General features: G+C 43.5%; 1 protein-coding gene across 5 annotated transcripts in view; it reads left to right on the top strand.

The window, feature by feature from the left end:
- FNDC1 (fibronectin type III domain containing 1) overlaps positions 1-16673 on the top strand; it is a 113574-nt gene that overhangs the window by 19227 nt on the left and 77674 nt on the right. For 3 of the 5 annotated variants that reach the window (XM_032338579.1, XM_032338581.1, XM_032338578.1), the window contains exons 2-4: positions 9231-9449; positions 11769-11855; positions 12300-12368. The exons of 1 other annotated variant lie outside the window; for it this stretch is intronic. In XM_032338579.1, coding sequence (XP_032194470.1) covers positions 9231-9449; positions 11769-11855; positions 12300-12368 — 375 coding nt within the window. The remainder of the gene's footprint in view (positions 1-9230; positions 9450-11768; positions 11856-12299; positions 12369-16673) is intronic. One more of the 5 variants, XM_032338580.1, reaches the window with a different exon arrangement.

Below are 16673 nucleotides of genomic sequence, written 5' to 3'. Positions count from 1 at the left end.
GAATTCTTTCTTGGTCATCGGCTCTGGACCTCAGCTCACCGAACCTCACCTAGGTTCTAGAACTTCATCATAAGGAGAAAGGGACACAGGAAAGAGAGTACAGCCCATGCAACACTGGGGATCTTTCCTTGGGAAGTTCTTGTGTCCTGGCAGGAGTGCTGGGCAGCCCAGGGCATGGCCAGCTTATGTGCAACACTACCATGCCCCCTCACCCCCCACCCCCACCTCCACCCCACCCCATGACCCAGGGAAGCAGGTTATGGAAGCTACATGTGAAGATGCCTCTTTCTCTGACATGTAGCCACCTGAGAATTGCCCCAGGTGAAAAAGCTTGCGCAGAGGCAGAGGAAGGTGATGACAGCTAACTGTCTGGGGAGCACAGAAGTGGACTCAGACAAACTCTATTCAAGATTGGCCAGTGGCATGAGTTTTGAGATTTGGATGGCTTCATTTGGCTTCTTTGAGCTGATGGAGAAAAAATGTGATTCACAATTGTATTCGGTGACCATCTAGTGCCCTTATAAGCTCATTGCCATGCACGCCTGTGAATTTGGCCATTTATTCTGAATAAAATGATGCTTTGTTGTGATAAAAAATACTGGAATAGCCTGAGGGCAGGGAACTCAGGTTTAGCTGAGGAGAGAGGTGAGCAGAGCACACACTGAGCCTAGTGGCCTCACTCATCCCTCTGTTCATTAGGAAAGTCTGCTGGCAGTGAGGGTCAGGATGCCCCAGCCACACACCAGAGCTGTCTGGGGCATCCTGAGTCTTCTGGTTTCTCCCTCTACTTGTGTATGCCCTCAATAGGTGAACGTGACAGGACACGTTGGGCATGAGAGTGGGACCCAGTAACAGGGGAGCACATTGGGACAAGGGAAGGTGGATTGGGTTTTGAGGAATGCAGGCCAGGGATAAAGTCTAGAGAGCCCTGCCTGCCCTCAGATCTCCCGAAGGACCTGGGACATCTGCTTGCCTTGGTGTTTCTCTCTGACGCGAGGATAGCGCTGTGTGGCTTCCCCATGGTGGGGTCAGAGGTTGTGTTTGCAAAGTTCTTTCAGGTCTGTGGAGTGTTTTTTAAGTTTAGAGACTCCAAGGACCTAGACTTCCAGACCTAGGTTTTATTTTTTAAAGCAGTTATCCATAGAGAACCATGCCAACTGTGGAAAACAATTTTATTGAACCCCATTCATATTGTGAAATGTCAGAAGAGGAGCCAGGCCATTATTTTAATACTCAGACTATGTCTACCCAGACCTGGTCTTCCAGGTGGAAAATGCAGTCAACCATATGTAGATTATACTCATATCAGTTTTTCTTCACACCATTGCAAAACAACCTGTATTTGCCCTGGTTGTTTCTTTTTGTTGTTGTTGTTGTTTTGTTTTGTTTTGTTTTTTGGTTGTCATTGTTTGTTTTTGAGGGGAGCATCATAATTATTTGGCAAATATAATTCCATCCATTTGACAAGTTATTAAAACTTGGCCGGGCATTCCAGTGTTTTGCCCGTGTGTTGCCAACCATCTGGTTGTTTCTACATTTGTGACTATTCCTTTTATGTCTGGTATCTTATGGACAAGGGCCGAATTTTTCCACCTTTCCTTAGAATTATAGTCTCAAAGTTGTAGATCACACTGATTCAAAACCTCCTCCCCTACCCCGGTTTATATCCTAACCTTTTCTGGCTTATTGATTGAATTTTTGGTCAAACACTCATGGTTGCATCTGTGTTTTCTTCATTTCAGTCTGGGAAGTATTTGGCGGTTTCCAGTGGAAAGTAAAACTTGCATTTCAAATACAGACAAAGTAGGGAGACTTAAATAAACATGAAGGTTTTGTTGCATTAAAGAGCAATCCTTAGTATACTTAAGAAATAATTTAAAAATTTTTGGGGTTTTAAGGGACTAGTTTCTTTCTTTTTTTTAACATCTTAATTTTATTTTATTTTTCTCAATGTTCCAAGATTCACTGTATTAGTTTATTTCAAAAGCTCTTAACATTCCTTTGGGGGTTTCCTTCTTAACCAAGTTTGTCTCTCTCTCCTCAGCATCAACTGCCAGACTGGGTGGGCTGCACAGAGCCCTCAGCTAGGAATGGCTGCCATCCCTGGCTGGTATTTGCTTTAATTTTGGGGTGAGGGGGGGTGTCTGTCTGCACACTGGCAGCGTTTTGTGACTAAACGTACTGGCTACTGGGGTAGCTTCAGAAAGATATTTTTGACTTTCATAGAAGATCTTGATTAATCCATCAGGGTCTGACTGCAAGTGGCCAGAACCCCAACTTGAACTCATATAAGTCCCAAAATTCATTGTTTTGTGGAGCTGTATGTTCCGAAGTGAGGGGGTTCAGCTGGCCTTAAGGATTGAACCTCGGAACCAGGACTCTAACAGCCCCTGGACATTCTGTCCATTTCTGGTTTCTTCTCCATGTGGCATGAAAGCTGTCACTAACAATTCTAAGATGCTGCCGCCACAGCCTCATGACTGGAAAGCAGAGGCGGTGCCCAGGATCTGGTTCCAGTTAGAACGATTCCAATGAAGTCTCCTGAGCCATCTGAGCTCACATGAACAGAAGTCTATTACCAGAACTGGGAGAGGCTTCATTGGATAGACAAACTTAATATGTGTTTTTTACACTGCACATTTTGGATTTGCTGGCTTATAGAGATTTGAGGGTCTTGGGGCTCTTTAAGAATTTAGGCAGGTGGAAGACTTTGGATTTAATTATTTATACATCAGGGAATCCTGAAGAATTCACACCAGTTCCAGAGAAGGATGGCAGGGGCTCTGACCCTATTTGGGCACTAGATGAATCTCCTCTGGCCGAGGCTAGACAGAACGGGAAGTAAGAGTGGAAAAAAACTTAGACCTCAATTTCTTTAGATTTTAAGCTGTAAGACCCAGAAGGCTTCACTCTTGGACTCTAAATTTTCCTTAAGAATTTCATAATGGGATGAACTTACATTGAAATTGGAACATTTTAATATTGCTGGTATTATATTATCAGAATATGTGTATGATAGATCATCCCCTTGCTTAAACTCTGGTGGACTACTTTGGACAGCATGGACTGGTCAAAATATGAGATTGGAAAGGAAAGGCAAGAGTGAATTTTTAGCCTAGAGATCAGTGTGGCTTTGGAGTTGACCAAAGAATGAGTCTTCCTCATCTCAGAGCTTTTTGGGATCTGGAAGGATCCCCAAATTTCACCCCAAGAGCATAAAAATGGGACAGTGATTAGTTCTGCAGAGGCCCCTGAAGGTGGGACAAGTGGTCTTGATCCTCTCTCTGAGGAAGCAGCCACACTTGACCTCAGGTTAATGGTCGTGCCCAGTGGGGCCAGCAAATAGCCTGCTGGATATGTTAAGGGGACTTCCATTTTCCTCACCTCGTGTTTCACTTCTGGCCTCTGGCCTCATGCTGTGCTCCCTGTCCTCCCTGAGACTTGCTTTATCTGAGGCTTGAGGGACTAGAGTCCAGTCTCTCTCGGTCTACTTTCTCTACTCCATGGTGTTAATGCATTGGAAGACACAGGCATATGAGCCTCCTCTTCAGGTCTGCCTTCCTGGTGGAAGGCTGCATTTGGTTCCTCTCCGACTTGTGCATGGGAAGGCACTGGGTGGGGGCTCAGGCCTGTTGTTCTCCCCCCACTGTGAGGCAGTGGCCCTGAGGGGTCTGCTGTGTAGGCTTGACTTTCCCCTTTGTGTCCTGAAGGGAGGGAGACAGGAAGCATGGTGATGGTCCCATATCAGATCCACCCTCTCTAATGTAACCTTATTGACAATAAACCTGATGGTTTGATTTTTTTTCACCAATTCGGAGACTTTGATGAAGCCATTATGTTATTTTTTCAAAGTAAAATGAGACAAAGAAACTAGCAAAACAACACTTTGGATCCAGAAATATTCAGTTACTGTTTTGAATCACAGTCCTCACTCAAGGCATGATTTCTCTATGAATTGTGTGCATTTTGGATTACTTTTACCATTGATTCATTTTATCAACTGATTTTGAACTTCCCTTCCTTTATTCTGAGGAATAGCCCTTCACAGAATTCCCTTGCTAGGAATTATGTATTTTTGTTTGTTGTGGCTGTGCCTGTACACTTGCGGATGGGTGGTGGTGTCTGAAGCAAGGAAAAGAGAAGTGAGATACTGAATTTCACTTTAAACACGTTCCATTTGGAACTCACATGGGATCCTCACGTTGGCAGTACAGACTCTTGGTCTGGGATGGTTAGGCCAGTGCTGGGCATGTTGCTGTCATCGGTTTTGCTAGTAGCCAAAGCCTGTGTAGCATTTCATACTCCCTTCCCCAAAGCCATCCTGGGATGGGCCTTCCTTTCTTCTCTGGAACCCAGGCTAGTTTTTATTTTTCAGAGCCGTTATGCCTCTCAAGGAACAGAGGGAGGTCTGACAGTGAGATATGAGTCCTTGAACAGATCTGTACCTAAAGTGAGTAAGATGCCAGAGTGGGAAGGTGAGCAAGGGCCAGGTGAGGTGTTATACCCCTATCCACTGTGAGAAATGAGCCCTGTAGATGTTGGTCAGGCCAGCCTGGCCCTGGGAATCTAGCTCTGGCTTCCCAAGGGCATTCACCAGCCCTGGAGAACCCCTTGAGGTCACTCTGCGAAAGCTGAAGACCTAATAAGGACAGACATTCCAGAGTCATTGGAATTTTGGTCTCCATCCTTGAACAAAAGTGGATTTGTACTTTGACCCTGGAAATAAACTGGCCTCCTAGAGCACTCTTGGATAAGACCGGAAGTTTGGAGCTAGACCACAGTAACAATTCTAGGTGCTGACTGTGTCCATATTGTCTGTTCCTGAACAAACCAGTAGAGGTCTCATTGGAGCCATGGCTCTGAAACATCCAGCCTGGCAATTGCTGGGCATCTGAAAGATCACCAAAAGTACCATTGCCACTTGGTACTTGGCAAAATATCCTTGAATCTGGATAATGTTTACTGGCATGAACTATGGAAGTGACTTTCTCATGGTATGAAATTGCTGGAGTCATAGCAGACTCTACTCACTTCTTTCTTCTGTCCGGATCATCTTACCATCTGCTCCATTCAAAGACTCCTTGAATGGGGAGAAACGGGAAAAGGCACGGACAGAAAATTCTTTTGACTTAACTTAGCATCCCTTGGGTTGCCACTTAAGCTCATTTCCTCATTTTGTATCCTGGGGAGAAGGAAAAAACAACTTGTCATAGCCCTAACCTGTCATGGAGGCTCTGTGAGGTTACCTCCCCATGTTCCCTTTGTTGGGTCATAGAATTCCTGTTGTCTTGACTTTGGGTTTGTCCTTTTTTCTTTTTAGAGAGGCAGTTCATGGGATTTATAGTTTTAAAGAATGTACCTGGTATCATCTTTATCAGATAAGAATACAGAAAACTACTACAAAATGTTATGTGTGGTATTTATTTAGCAGAGAGGGTGGTCTGGTCTAAATTTCTAAGAACAGTTAGAATAAATCAAGAATCACTTTGTCACGTTTCATCCTTTTGCTCCCAGAGTACTGATCCCACAGCACAGAGTCAGAATGCAGTCTGCAGACCTGGAAACCAGTTTCACAGCCTTTATGCCTTGACTGCACATGTAAGGAATGAAATCAGGAGACCTACAAAAACAATCATCAAGAATAGAACATATGGTCACATTTCTAGTCTCAAGAAGAAGCTTTCTGTCAAGCAATTCAAGTGCACATACATTGATTTGTGCCTGCCCAGACTGACTGTTCCACTGGGAGATGATGGTTTGATGAGTTCTCTGAGAGTGAGGGGCTCTGGGTGGGGCTGGACAGCAAAGATGGCTTTCCATCCAGCCCCCTCTCTTTCTCTTCCTCCAATTCTTTCTAAGCAGACACAGATGATGTTTACCAGGAAGCATCAAAAATGATACCAGTTTGAAATATCAAAGTAGATAACAATCCAGGGAGTGAAAATATCTGCTAATCAAGCCACCATACAGTTTGTTTAACGGACCCAATTTGTGTGTGCTGGGGGGGAGGGGGGAAGAAAGGGTCATGGTAGATTGGCCTAGCACCTTTGGAAAACCTTAAATTCAGGACTTACCTTATGGAAACTGAAGGAACTGCCTTGAAAGTGCGATTTCCAGGTCTCCCAGAGACCTTTATTCACAAATGACCTTCATTAGGCAACTCTCTGAGGCCTAAATTGTCAGTATTAGAAAAGTCTTTGGTCTTAAGTTTTGTGGTAAGAAGGCAAATGTCCCTGAGAGAGCACGTGCTCTGCTTCTTCTATTCCTTCCAGAAAGGAGGGAGGTTGAGACACCCAGCGCAAGGTGCCATGACGGTGTATGGGGGGCAGGAGTGTCCCCCAGAGAGGAAAGCGGCACGGTGGGAGAGATGATAAACCCCGCTCTGGAGGCTCGTAATTTGTTTTAGAATGGTGGTGGCTTCCTAGATTAATTCATTTTCAATAGCAGTGGTCACAGGTCATATCCGCGCAGGAGCAGCTTCTGAGGGTCTGTGAGCTGGGAAGGGGAGAGCTGGGCTTTGGAATTGGACAAAGCAGGGCTTGCATTTGGCTCCAGCTCTGGTGCAGCTGTGTGACTCTGGGTGAACCCTAACCTTGCTCCCGGCCTTCTTTCTTCGTCGGGAATATGGAGGGAATAAATGACACCTCCCAGGTGGTGTGCGTTCTGAGCACCTCCTGTAACGCTGGGTTAGGTGCTCATAGTAGTGGGAGGTGGTGGTAGACACGCCGTAACCGCCCCCCTCCGGTCCATTTGTATTTACCGTCGTTGCGCAGCATATGGCTTTTCTCTCAGCATACAAATGCTGGCTCAGGCAATTATCAAGTGGAGACACGCTGACAGTACTTGGTCATTGGCAGGAAGAGAACAAACAAACCCATGCACAGACACAGTTGGAAGCTCCGATTGTGTAAGCCCCGTAAACGATAGTCATTAGATTTTGGCAACCCAGAGGTATTTCCCCCTTGCCCTTCCTTATTTGCATATCACCATGCTTATGCTCCTTGAAGGTTTGGAATGTCTTCCCATATGCTGGGCTGACGGGACGGTTTGAGTGTGGATTCTCATGTAAGCTGGAAATCCTTCTAGGTTGTGTCCAAGGATAGATGCAAGGCAGGGCTGGGAAGAACAGCGAGTGTATGTATAAACTGGTCTTCTCTTCCGAGTATCAGTAATGAAAGTCAGTCGTTTTCAGGCCTAGGCAGATGGTACTGATTTTGTACTGATTGAATCATGAACGCCCAAGAGAAGATGTGACAGTGCTTGGGGGTCACTGACCTCTTGTTTTCAGCTGTGTATCCAGGACATAACTTTCCCTAAGGGAGATTTGGAAGCGAATTATAGAGAAAAACGTCATTCGCATATCCATTCGTTGGTTTCCTTCCTTGGGAGGATGCCCAACTGTGAGCAGTCCTTTGCCATTTTGGGGGGACCTTGCTTTGCTCTTGAACACCTTTCAGTCTGTGTGAAATACTGAATTCCTGGGACTGATTGCTGCTGGTGGAGGAAATAGGGATCACAACGAGAAAAAATCACAACTAGTCAGATGGCAGGGAAAGAGGAGAGGTTTTGTAGTGAAGCCTGGGGGGAAAGAAAGGAAACTCAGAGAAGGGAACCCCAGTCCTCTGGCTAAGTAAGTTCTGGAAGGTTTCTCCTGGGTGAGGAGGGAAGGGTACATGAGAATGACTGAAGAGTAGCCATAGTAAATCCCAAGAAAGTCACCGGCACCTTGTGTGTACAATCTCCTCAACTCAAAATTTTGTAGAGAGCACTCGGTTTCTTGTCTATGATTTCTCCAATTGTGGGTTTATGGGACCCTCGTCCCTGGAGCCGGGGAGCGGAGGCTTTGTGGATTTTGCTTCCTGCCTGGAGTCTGACAACATGCTTTTGTCTCCAAAACAGGCACTCTTTCTTTACTGCTTTGACATCATCAGATTCATTCTCTTCTTCTTCTTTTTTTTTTTTTTTTAAAGATTTTATTTATTTGACAGACAGAGATCACAAGTAGGCAGAGAGGCAGACAGAGAGAGAGGGAAGCAGGCTCCCTGCTGAGCAGAGAGCCCGATGTGGGGCTCGATCCCAGGACCCTGGGACCATGACCTGAGCTAAAAGCAGAGGCTTAACCCACTGAGCTACCCAGATGCCCCCATGATTCATTCTCTTCTTTTCCATACCTTGGATTTCTTTGAGTGGGACCATATGAGTTCTCCTTTTCCATCACGTTACTCCTGAGGCGGTGGGGCAATTTGGGGAGGGATGAGTGATGTATGCCAGCGTCATCTGTGCTTATGGTGTTCAGAATTTTCATCCAGTATTAAAATCACATACTAACCAATCTATGTGTCATCACATGAAAAAATTCTTTTTTTTTTCATGTTACTCAGTTTAAAGGTTTTCTGGGTTTCTTAAATTACTTTTCATTTTCCTGAGAGGTCCTTCCATCATTGAATAAACAGTTTCAGATCCAGGTTTGCCTAAAATTTGTTTGACTGTTGTGTGAATGTTTAGCATCTATTTATATTATGCGATGTTGCAGGATCTGTTATAATGTGAGCTGAGAGGTTTTGTTTGACAAAATGTTGAGTTTCGTTTCGGTTATTTTTCAAAATCAAGAATACATTTATGGAACCTCATAACTGAAGATAAAAATGTAACTATGCTTCTTAATAACTTGTTTTTCTTCTTCTGGGACAAAATATGGAAACATTTAAATTAGCTCTATGCGGATGAACCAGAGGTTTTCCTCCCTTTTAAGATGTTGATGATCTTGGTTTTTTTTCTTTGTGGAAATGAATGCTTTGGATACAATGGATAGTCATCCTCATCATGACAATTTTATGTTGTTCTTTTTGGAGGTATTTGAAAGATCATCCAACTGTACCTTACAGAATACTAAAAGCTTATATCAATATATGAATGCCTCTGGAGAGTGTGTCAAATTATGAATTCGTTATTCCTGCACTAGCAAGGCAACATGATCAAGCCAGAGAATGCCTAGAGTTTGTTTTGATTTGTTTCACTTTTGTTTTAAATTTACCACCCACCGTTATCCAAAACACATGAAAGTTGTGGGTTTGATATGTTTGTTTTGCTCTCATACTATAACGATGTTCAATCGTGACTATACTTAACGCCTTTAGGACCAGACAAATTAAAAGTCATTTGCTCTTTTGATAACAATATCAGAGAACATTGGGAAAAAATTCCTTTTCACAATCTGCCGTTCCCCTAAGTTGATAGTTGCGCTGTTTGCATAGCTGACCACCCACTGAAGCCAAGGCATGTGAAACTGCTGTCCACTAAAATGGGCCTGAAAGTCACGTGGGACCCACCCAAAGATGCTACCAGTAGACCTGTGGAGCATTACAACATTGCCTATGGGAAGTCACTGAAAAGTCTTAAGTACATCAAGGTGAATGCTGAGACGTACTCCTTCCTTATTGACGATGTGGGTAAGTGACACTCTGGTCTTGTTCCCAGTCAGAACTAACTGTACATCAACATGCTCAGTTCCCTTCTTAGGTAGGGTGGCTGTTTGTGAGACACAGTGTGGCCAGGCTCCAGGAAACTCACGGTTCTTTGAGAACAGGTAGCCAAGGTCATGAGGTTGTTGCTCAACCTTTATCTTGCCCTGGACTTCCTCATTTTGCATCTTAACTCAAGTATTTCTGGATAGCTCTCCAAATAGATGTAGGAAACCAGTTTTTAGTTTCTGAATTTGACTTTGGAAAACATGTGGGTCCTTTGTTTGTTTCATAGAAACTTAACTACTTTGTAGCCTAATCTTGAGATTTCTAATTTATAAATCAATTAGAGATTACTCAAATAATATGTCCCTGTGAGGGTGTGTGTGTTATGTCACACTTAGCCACATCTGGTTCAAAGATGCGACATCCCCCCCCATTAAAGTTGATTCTGAAAGTCTGCGATATTTAAAAATTTTCCTAAATATGTTGTTTTATTAGTGTAGGCATAGGTGGTTTTGAACTTAGGCTTGGAGCTGCTTCCTTGGGATCCTCCATCATTTGCTTTTTTGATCCCGTGAGCGTGAAACTCGCATTTATTCTACAGTTCAACCTCATGATGGATTGTAAGGAAGTAACAGAAGTCAGCATCTCTGACAACCAGGTCTCCCTGTGCCAGGTTACCATTTTCCTGCCTTCCTTTAGTGGATCAAAATCAACTTGTGGCTCCTCACATTCCTGGCCATAGTCTACACACTTTCTCCCTCTCCACCTCCTGCATATATAGCATTATATATGTTAGGCTTTCTGAGTAACGGAGCAGAAAGAATATAGAACGAACATAAAGGGAGCCGGATTTCCTTCTTTGTGGTTCCAGCTAAACGTACATTTCTCTGAATATTTTCCACATCAGTATGACCCTACAAAGTCCTACAGTGAGGTTAAATGGAGATTCTGTTGGGCCAGAGGCATGAGCCGGGTCATCTTTGCTTGTTCAAACCTTAGGTTGTTATGATCACTGCAGAGAAGAAAAACATGCAGAAAGAGAGCCCTGGAGCTTACTGAAAAACAAAGTGTCTCCCAAGTAACTCACTGATGAGTTAGCAGGAATCAGAGACATGTGGATTAAATTTCTTTGAAATAAGAATTACCTCAGAAGGAAGAGAGAAAGTGCCTGGTGAAGCATGATTTTCCATGTGTCTGACCTTAGAGAGCAGTCCCCAGTTAGTCCGGCAGACCGTGCCAAACCTGAAATGCCACCAGGCCCTCCCGCAGTCAGACAGAGGTCCTACCGACCTGGAGCACAGCAGGGATGTTCGATGGCATTGCCCTGTCTCTCCCGTTGGGCCTCTGGCTTGAGAACCAAGGTTCTGTTATGGGAACACTTAACACCTTGAGAAATGTACAGATGCTTCTTGCCTTTGACACAACTAACCCTTATCTCTCCAACTGTCCGTCTGGGCAAATACCTGCAAACTCTCATCTCTCCAAGGAATTGGCACCTTCATTTACTTTTCACAGTAATTCATCTTCAGGAAAACCAGCATTACTGGAGTTTTCCTTTCTGCCGTTGCAAATTCAGGGCTCACTTACACGATAATGTGGCCTCTCGGTTTCTCTTCCCGTCCCACTGACTTCAGGAGCTCAGCCAAAGAGACCATGGCTATTTGAACTTGACCCCTAGATACAAGTCAAAATGAAGCCCAGTTATTTCAAGATTAGCATGTCCAAGTTTCCAGCAGCTGTTTCTCTGGGTCTTTGTTGAAATGGTCAAAGACAACATGCAGACCTAGTAAAGAGAGTGTTTTATTATCATAAGGAGAGAATTTCATGAAGCTCTATGTATTGCAATGAAGATTTTCCGTGTGCTAAATTTTATGAGTTACCCTGACATTTTCTTTCTATTTGTTGGAGATTTCTGTTTGAAGCTTCCAGGGGGAGATATTACTTGCAGTTACTGACGCTGTAGGCTATAAAACACCTAGTTAGTGGATGGCGGCTTCTTATTTCCTACATTAATCTCACAGTTGCAAAAGCCGCTTCTGTTGACTGCTTATGCATCCAGGTTTATTAGACATGCCATGTACTTTGTACTAAATAAATTTTGTCTTCTTTGGGTTAGGTGTATTTTTGTTGCATGAGAGGAAGATTAGTGATATTGATTAAAGAGAGAGAGAGAAAGCTGTAGTTAGATTTGTCACTTAATTCAGATTCTTATATTTGGTTATGTAAGGGAGGCAGTTAGTGAATCAAACTGTCATTCTTGGAGATTTGAAATGGTGGCTTGATATAAACCATATGTTTCAGAGCCGGGGGTAGTGTACTTTGTGCTGGTTACTGCAGAAAACCACAATGGAGTGAGCCGTCCGGTTTACAGAGCTGAAAGCCCGCCTGGTAAGTCTTACCTAGAATTGGAGGCTGTATTTTTGTTTCTTCGGTGGGGAGAAACATCCCTCTTTGCTTTCTCAGATCTAGACAAATTTAGAATCTTTAAATTAGAGTTCCTGAGCAAGAATGACTTGTACAGCAAGTTGAAAGGTGGAAAGCTAGGAGAGACTTATTCCTTCTTTTAAAGTAGTTTTAATGTAGGTTGTTAGTGGTTTGTCCTAAATTTTTTGAGTACTCATTAGAGTAAGCCATGTGCAAAAGGCCAACAAGATGTGCTGTCCAGAAAGCTTAGGTGCCTCGTTACTGATGTGGCCTGAGCGGATCCTTTTTTTTTTTTTTTTTTTTGAGGACTGTTGAAAAGATCACTAAACATATATTAGGGCTGCTCTGAAATGTGGAAAATCCGATCGTCCTCGTTTCTAACTATGAAGTTGCATTTTCCTCATTTAGGAGGTGAATGGATCCAGATTGATGGTTTTCCCATTAAGGGTCCAGGACCATTTAATGAAACCGTCACAGGTACTATGTCCTCCTTTGGTTCATGTCTTCACTGAAGCACCATCTCGCAAGAAGGTCGTGCTTCTGTCACACACATTGCTTACCAACCTTCATGTAGTTCCCATTGCTAAACTAACACACATGGCACATGGTTTCGGTCAATCTGCTCTGCACCTGATGGCCCAGACTCCAGCCCGTGTTTGCTCATTTTCCACTGTTCTTTTGTGTTCTGGTGTGGGGAATTGTCTGCGTCTACATCTGGGGATACTGTTGCACTGTTAACAGGCAAATATGGTCGTTGAGATGGCAGCCCTGGCCAAGATAAGGATGTTTACTGCTCTGTTACCTGCGGATGGCATAAATGAATGGAATCCACCAAGAAGTGGCTTTTATTGGCAAATGTATGACATCAAGTCTTTCTCTCTGTTCTTATGAGCGTGGAATATTTTGTGGTATGTCAGAGCACCTGCCTTCCATCTCTGCTCCATATTTGTATATATGTCTGTTTTATCATTTGGATGTTGATGTTGTCTAGTCATATTGTTTTGCTTGTTGGGAGAAGTGTTTTCATTTCTTGTATTTTTTGAATATATTCGATTAATGGTGAAAAAAAAATGCAAAATGAGTGCAGTTATTTTGGAGTGTGGTTGGATAATATCCCAAAGGCAATATGGCAAGGACCTGTATTCTATTCTGTGAACCATTTTTTTAAGTCCATCGATCTGATGTTGTTTTTGAGAGGAAGGTGAGTACCTTGAAACCAATGACCACAATCAACTTCTCAGGTCAGCTTTGACGGGTGTAGGCAGTTTCAAAGTCCCATTTCCACAGAAAGGGGTTAGAAAAATGAAGCAACCTGAAAAGGAAGCTGGCTTTCAAAGAAAGGTGATATGTTTTTATTCTAATATGTTGGACTTGCGGCTATCATGGGGTGTTGGAAGGGAGACATCTTGGAGGTGACTGGAGGCAGGGAGATGAAAGTTGGGAAAGAAAACTAAGGGGCGGGCATGGATTCCAGAGTCATGCTCCAGAGTGAGTGGAAGCAGAGAGAGAGTATGAGCATGACAGGAGGAATAAGAGCAAAGGGCTAAGATAAAAACTGAGAGAATGATGACAGTGAGGAGTAGCCATGATGGTAGTACACCTAGGAAATGTGCAAAATAGGCAAGGGTATTTATTCCGAGCTTCTCTAGCCTGAAGGGGCATATGTAAACTTTTTACTGACAGATGTTCAGTGCCTTGTATTGGAATCTTGTATTTTAAATGACCATTTTATTTTTTATAATTTTTCTGATAAAGTTTTCTGAATGACTGTGGTTTTAGAACAAGTAATTTTCTTTTGCTTTTTCTTAAGTAATTAATTTCTGATGACTTCTTTAATAAAAACATGTGTGTGTGTGCCTGTGTGTATATGAGTGTCTCTGATCTTTCTGAGTGAATTCTGGGTTACAGAAACACTGGGAATTGGGACCCACAGACAATCATGCTCCAACTCATTATTGGTTTTGCATACTGTGAAATCGTTTAACCTCTCTCTGTAGAAGACTTTGTGTGCCCTAGTTGCCAAAGAGCATTCTTCTGTAATACATAATGCTATATTTGTTTTACATTATGATAAAAAAGATACTGGAAGAAATTGCTAGCTGAAACTATTTCCAGCATATGATATAAAGCAGAATTTTTTCTTTTAAAAAAATGAATGCCAGAATGCACAGACTTGGTTACAATGGTCCAGGAAAAAATTACATTTCACTGGTAATAAAAATATTAAGAATAATTTATGAGAAATTATCAGTAAATGATCAGCATGCATCTATGCCTTTTTTTATAAGGCTTGGAAAATATGCTATGCTGCTGTTTGGAGGAATGGTTAAATAAATGACAATCCTATTAAACAAAGGAAGTATTTTGTGTTCCAGGTATCTTCATTTAAAGGAAGGGATTTGTCTTCAAAATGTAGACATTGGCATTGGCTCCTGTGGGAAGGCCCCAGGGGTTCCCTTTAGTGCTTTGACTGGTAACATCTCACTTTCTTTGAGTGTTTTATTTGAAACCAGAGGAAAATCTATCCTTTCGCTTTGCTGGAAACAGTAGTTTCAGTTTAAATCCCAGAAGGCTTCTTTTTGAGGTGGAGACCTATCTCGACCTCATTGTCTTTCACTAATTACTAGATTGATTCATTCAGTGTCATTGGCTTTCCAGAGGCAGGTCTGGATGCTACAGATACAATAGTGGGTAAGACAAACAAGGTTTGCCTTAATGAAGACTGGATTCTAGTGGGAAAGAAAGGCAATAAACATGTAAGCAAAAAATAACCCACAAAATCTGTATTTGCTTGTGAGAGCCACTATAACAAAATACCACAGAGGGTGGTGGCAAACAACAGATGTTTATTTTCTCTCACAGTTCCAGAGTCTGAAAGTCCAAGATCAAGGTGTCAGCAGGTTTGATTTCCCATGAGGCCTCTCTTTGGCTTGGCTTTCTACTGTGAGCACACATTCTTGCTGTCTTAAGACACCTTAAAAGGACACCAGCCGGGTGGGAGTAGGGCTCATCCCAATGGCCTCATTGTAACTTAATCGCCTCCTAAAAGGTTCAGTCTCCAAAGACCGTTACTTACTGGGATAATTCGGAGTCAAGACTTCAACATATCAATTTGTGGTGGTGACACAATTCAGCCTGTAGCAGAATCATAAATTCTTTGAAAAATGAACAACACTGAGATATAGACTAAGCCAGGTTGGGGAGGTGCTAAGATGGTGGCATGTTGCCGAGATGGTATGGGGACCACTGGCCAGTGGGAGCTTGAGGAGGAAGGACACAGCAGGTCAACTCGAATGAATCTGACTAGTCACTAGTCCAAATCTGAAAGCCCTCAGGACTCAGAAAGTAGAAGGACTAAGCAGAACTGCAACTCTGGCAGAGGTTTTGGCTTTGGCTTTGGATAGCTCATGTTATATCTTTTAGTCAGAAAGTTTTCTCTGTATTTCAATGTGAAATCCCTCATATTGAGATACAAACCCATATCCCTTTGTTTTGTCCCCTGGGAAGAAAGGTCCCAAGTCCCTTCAGATATTGCCATCTTATTATTTGCCTTCCCTGCAGACTTCTTTTCTGAAGTTGTTTTAGCTTTTCATTTCTGGTACCGGATGTGGGGTCCCCTGGTCTGTGACACTGGGGTCAGGACGAGACCACGGCCCAGCTCTGCTTCCAGCCAGCCCAGGGACTTGGCGGACAGGTCATTCTCCTTTCAGCAGGCTCTTCATCTGGAAAATTTTCGTTCTCAATAGGATCGTGTATTTTTAATAAGGTGATGGTTTTCTAAAAATCTAGTTGTTTATGGTGTCCTTAAGCTGTGGCGCCCAAACTAGACATAATCCTGGGATAAAAGTCGGATTTCTGCCTCATATTTTCTTACATTATATTTCAGCCCATGAAGTTTGCTCATTTTTTAAACAAATTATAGCTCCGACTTGAGTTCAGTGTTCTCCTTGGCCCTTCTCATCCAGTACCAGCATAACTGTGCCCATCCATTCTCGGACCTCCAGGTTGCTCCCCCAGTACAAATAGCAACTTAGTGCTTGGCTCCTAATGGCCTGTCCACAAGGGCGTCCTCCATGGCGGTGGCCCATGTGACATCCTCACCTCGTGGTTTCCAGCTGCTACCACCTGCTGCCGGTGGTCGAGTTGCTCCTCTCCACAGTCATCTCACTTTTCCAACTCTCTCACTCTCCTGAGCTCCCTTTTGGACCGACTCGGGCTTTGGGTCCACAGACCCTTCCCGTTTCCACAGTCCAGAGCTGGTCCTGGATCATTTCTTGTCTTTTCCGGTCCTGCTCATGACAGCCTGGCAGCTCCCCGGACCCTGGGACAGCCTCAGCGGCCTGTTCGTCCCCATACTAGAGCCTCTACTCCCTGACTTCTCTCTTGCATGTGAATTTCTGAGTCTTGTGGGAGAAGCAAAGAGCTAAGCTGATCTGCACATTTGTGACTCCCTGCAGCTGGTCTGCTAACTCCAACTGGGTCCTCAGCACTGTTTGGCAATTGTTCTCCGTGTCCTCACTAAGGTTACTTCCTTTCTTCTATGGGCTGTCAGGTCTAAAATATTGCCACTTTGCTCAGTCTCCGTCCTCCTGCTTTCCTCTTGCTTCTAGCCTTGCTTCCTGCCTCCCTCTGAAATAGAGGTCATCAGCGTCACACCACTCCTCTTCTTTCTCATGATTTCCAAACCCTCATCTCCCTTCCCTCCTCTTGTCTCTGAGGGGAACTGCTGTCCCCATGACTCCTCAAGATTGACTTCATAGACGTGAAGCTGCTTTGCACACA

Source organism: Mustela erminea, chromosome 4, assembly GCF_009829155.1.
Source record: "Mustela erminea isolate mMusErm1 chromosome 4, mMusErm1.Pri, whole genome shotgun sequence".
Classification (NCBI taxonomy): Eukaryota; Metazoa; Chordata; class Mammalia; order Carnivora; family Mustelidae; genus Mustela; species Mustela erminea.
Note: the sequence above shows the minus strand (reverse complement) of the source record. Positions and strands in the feature narration are given on the sequence as shown.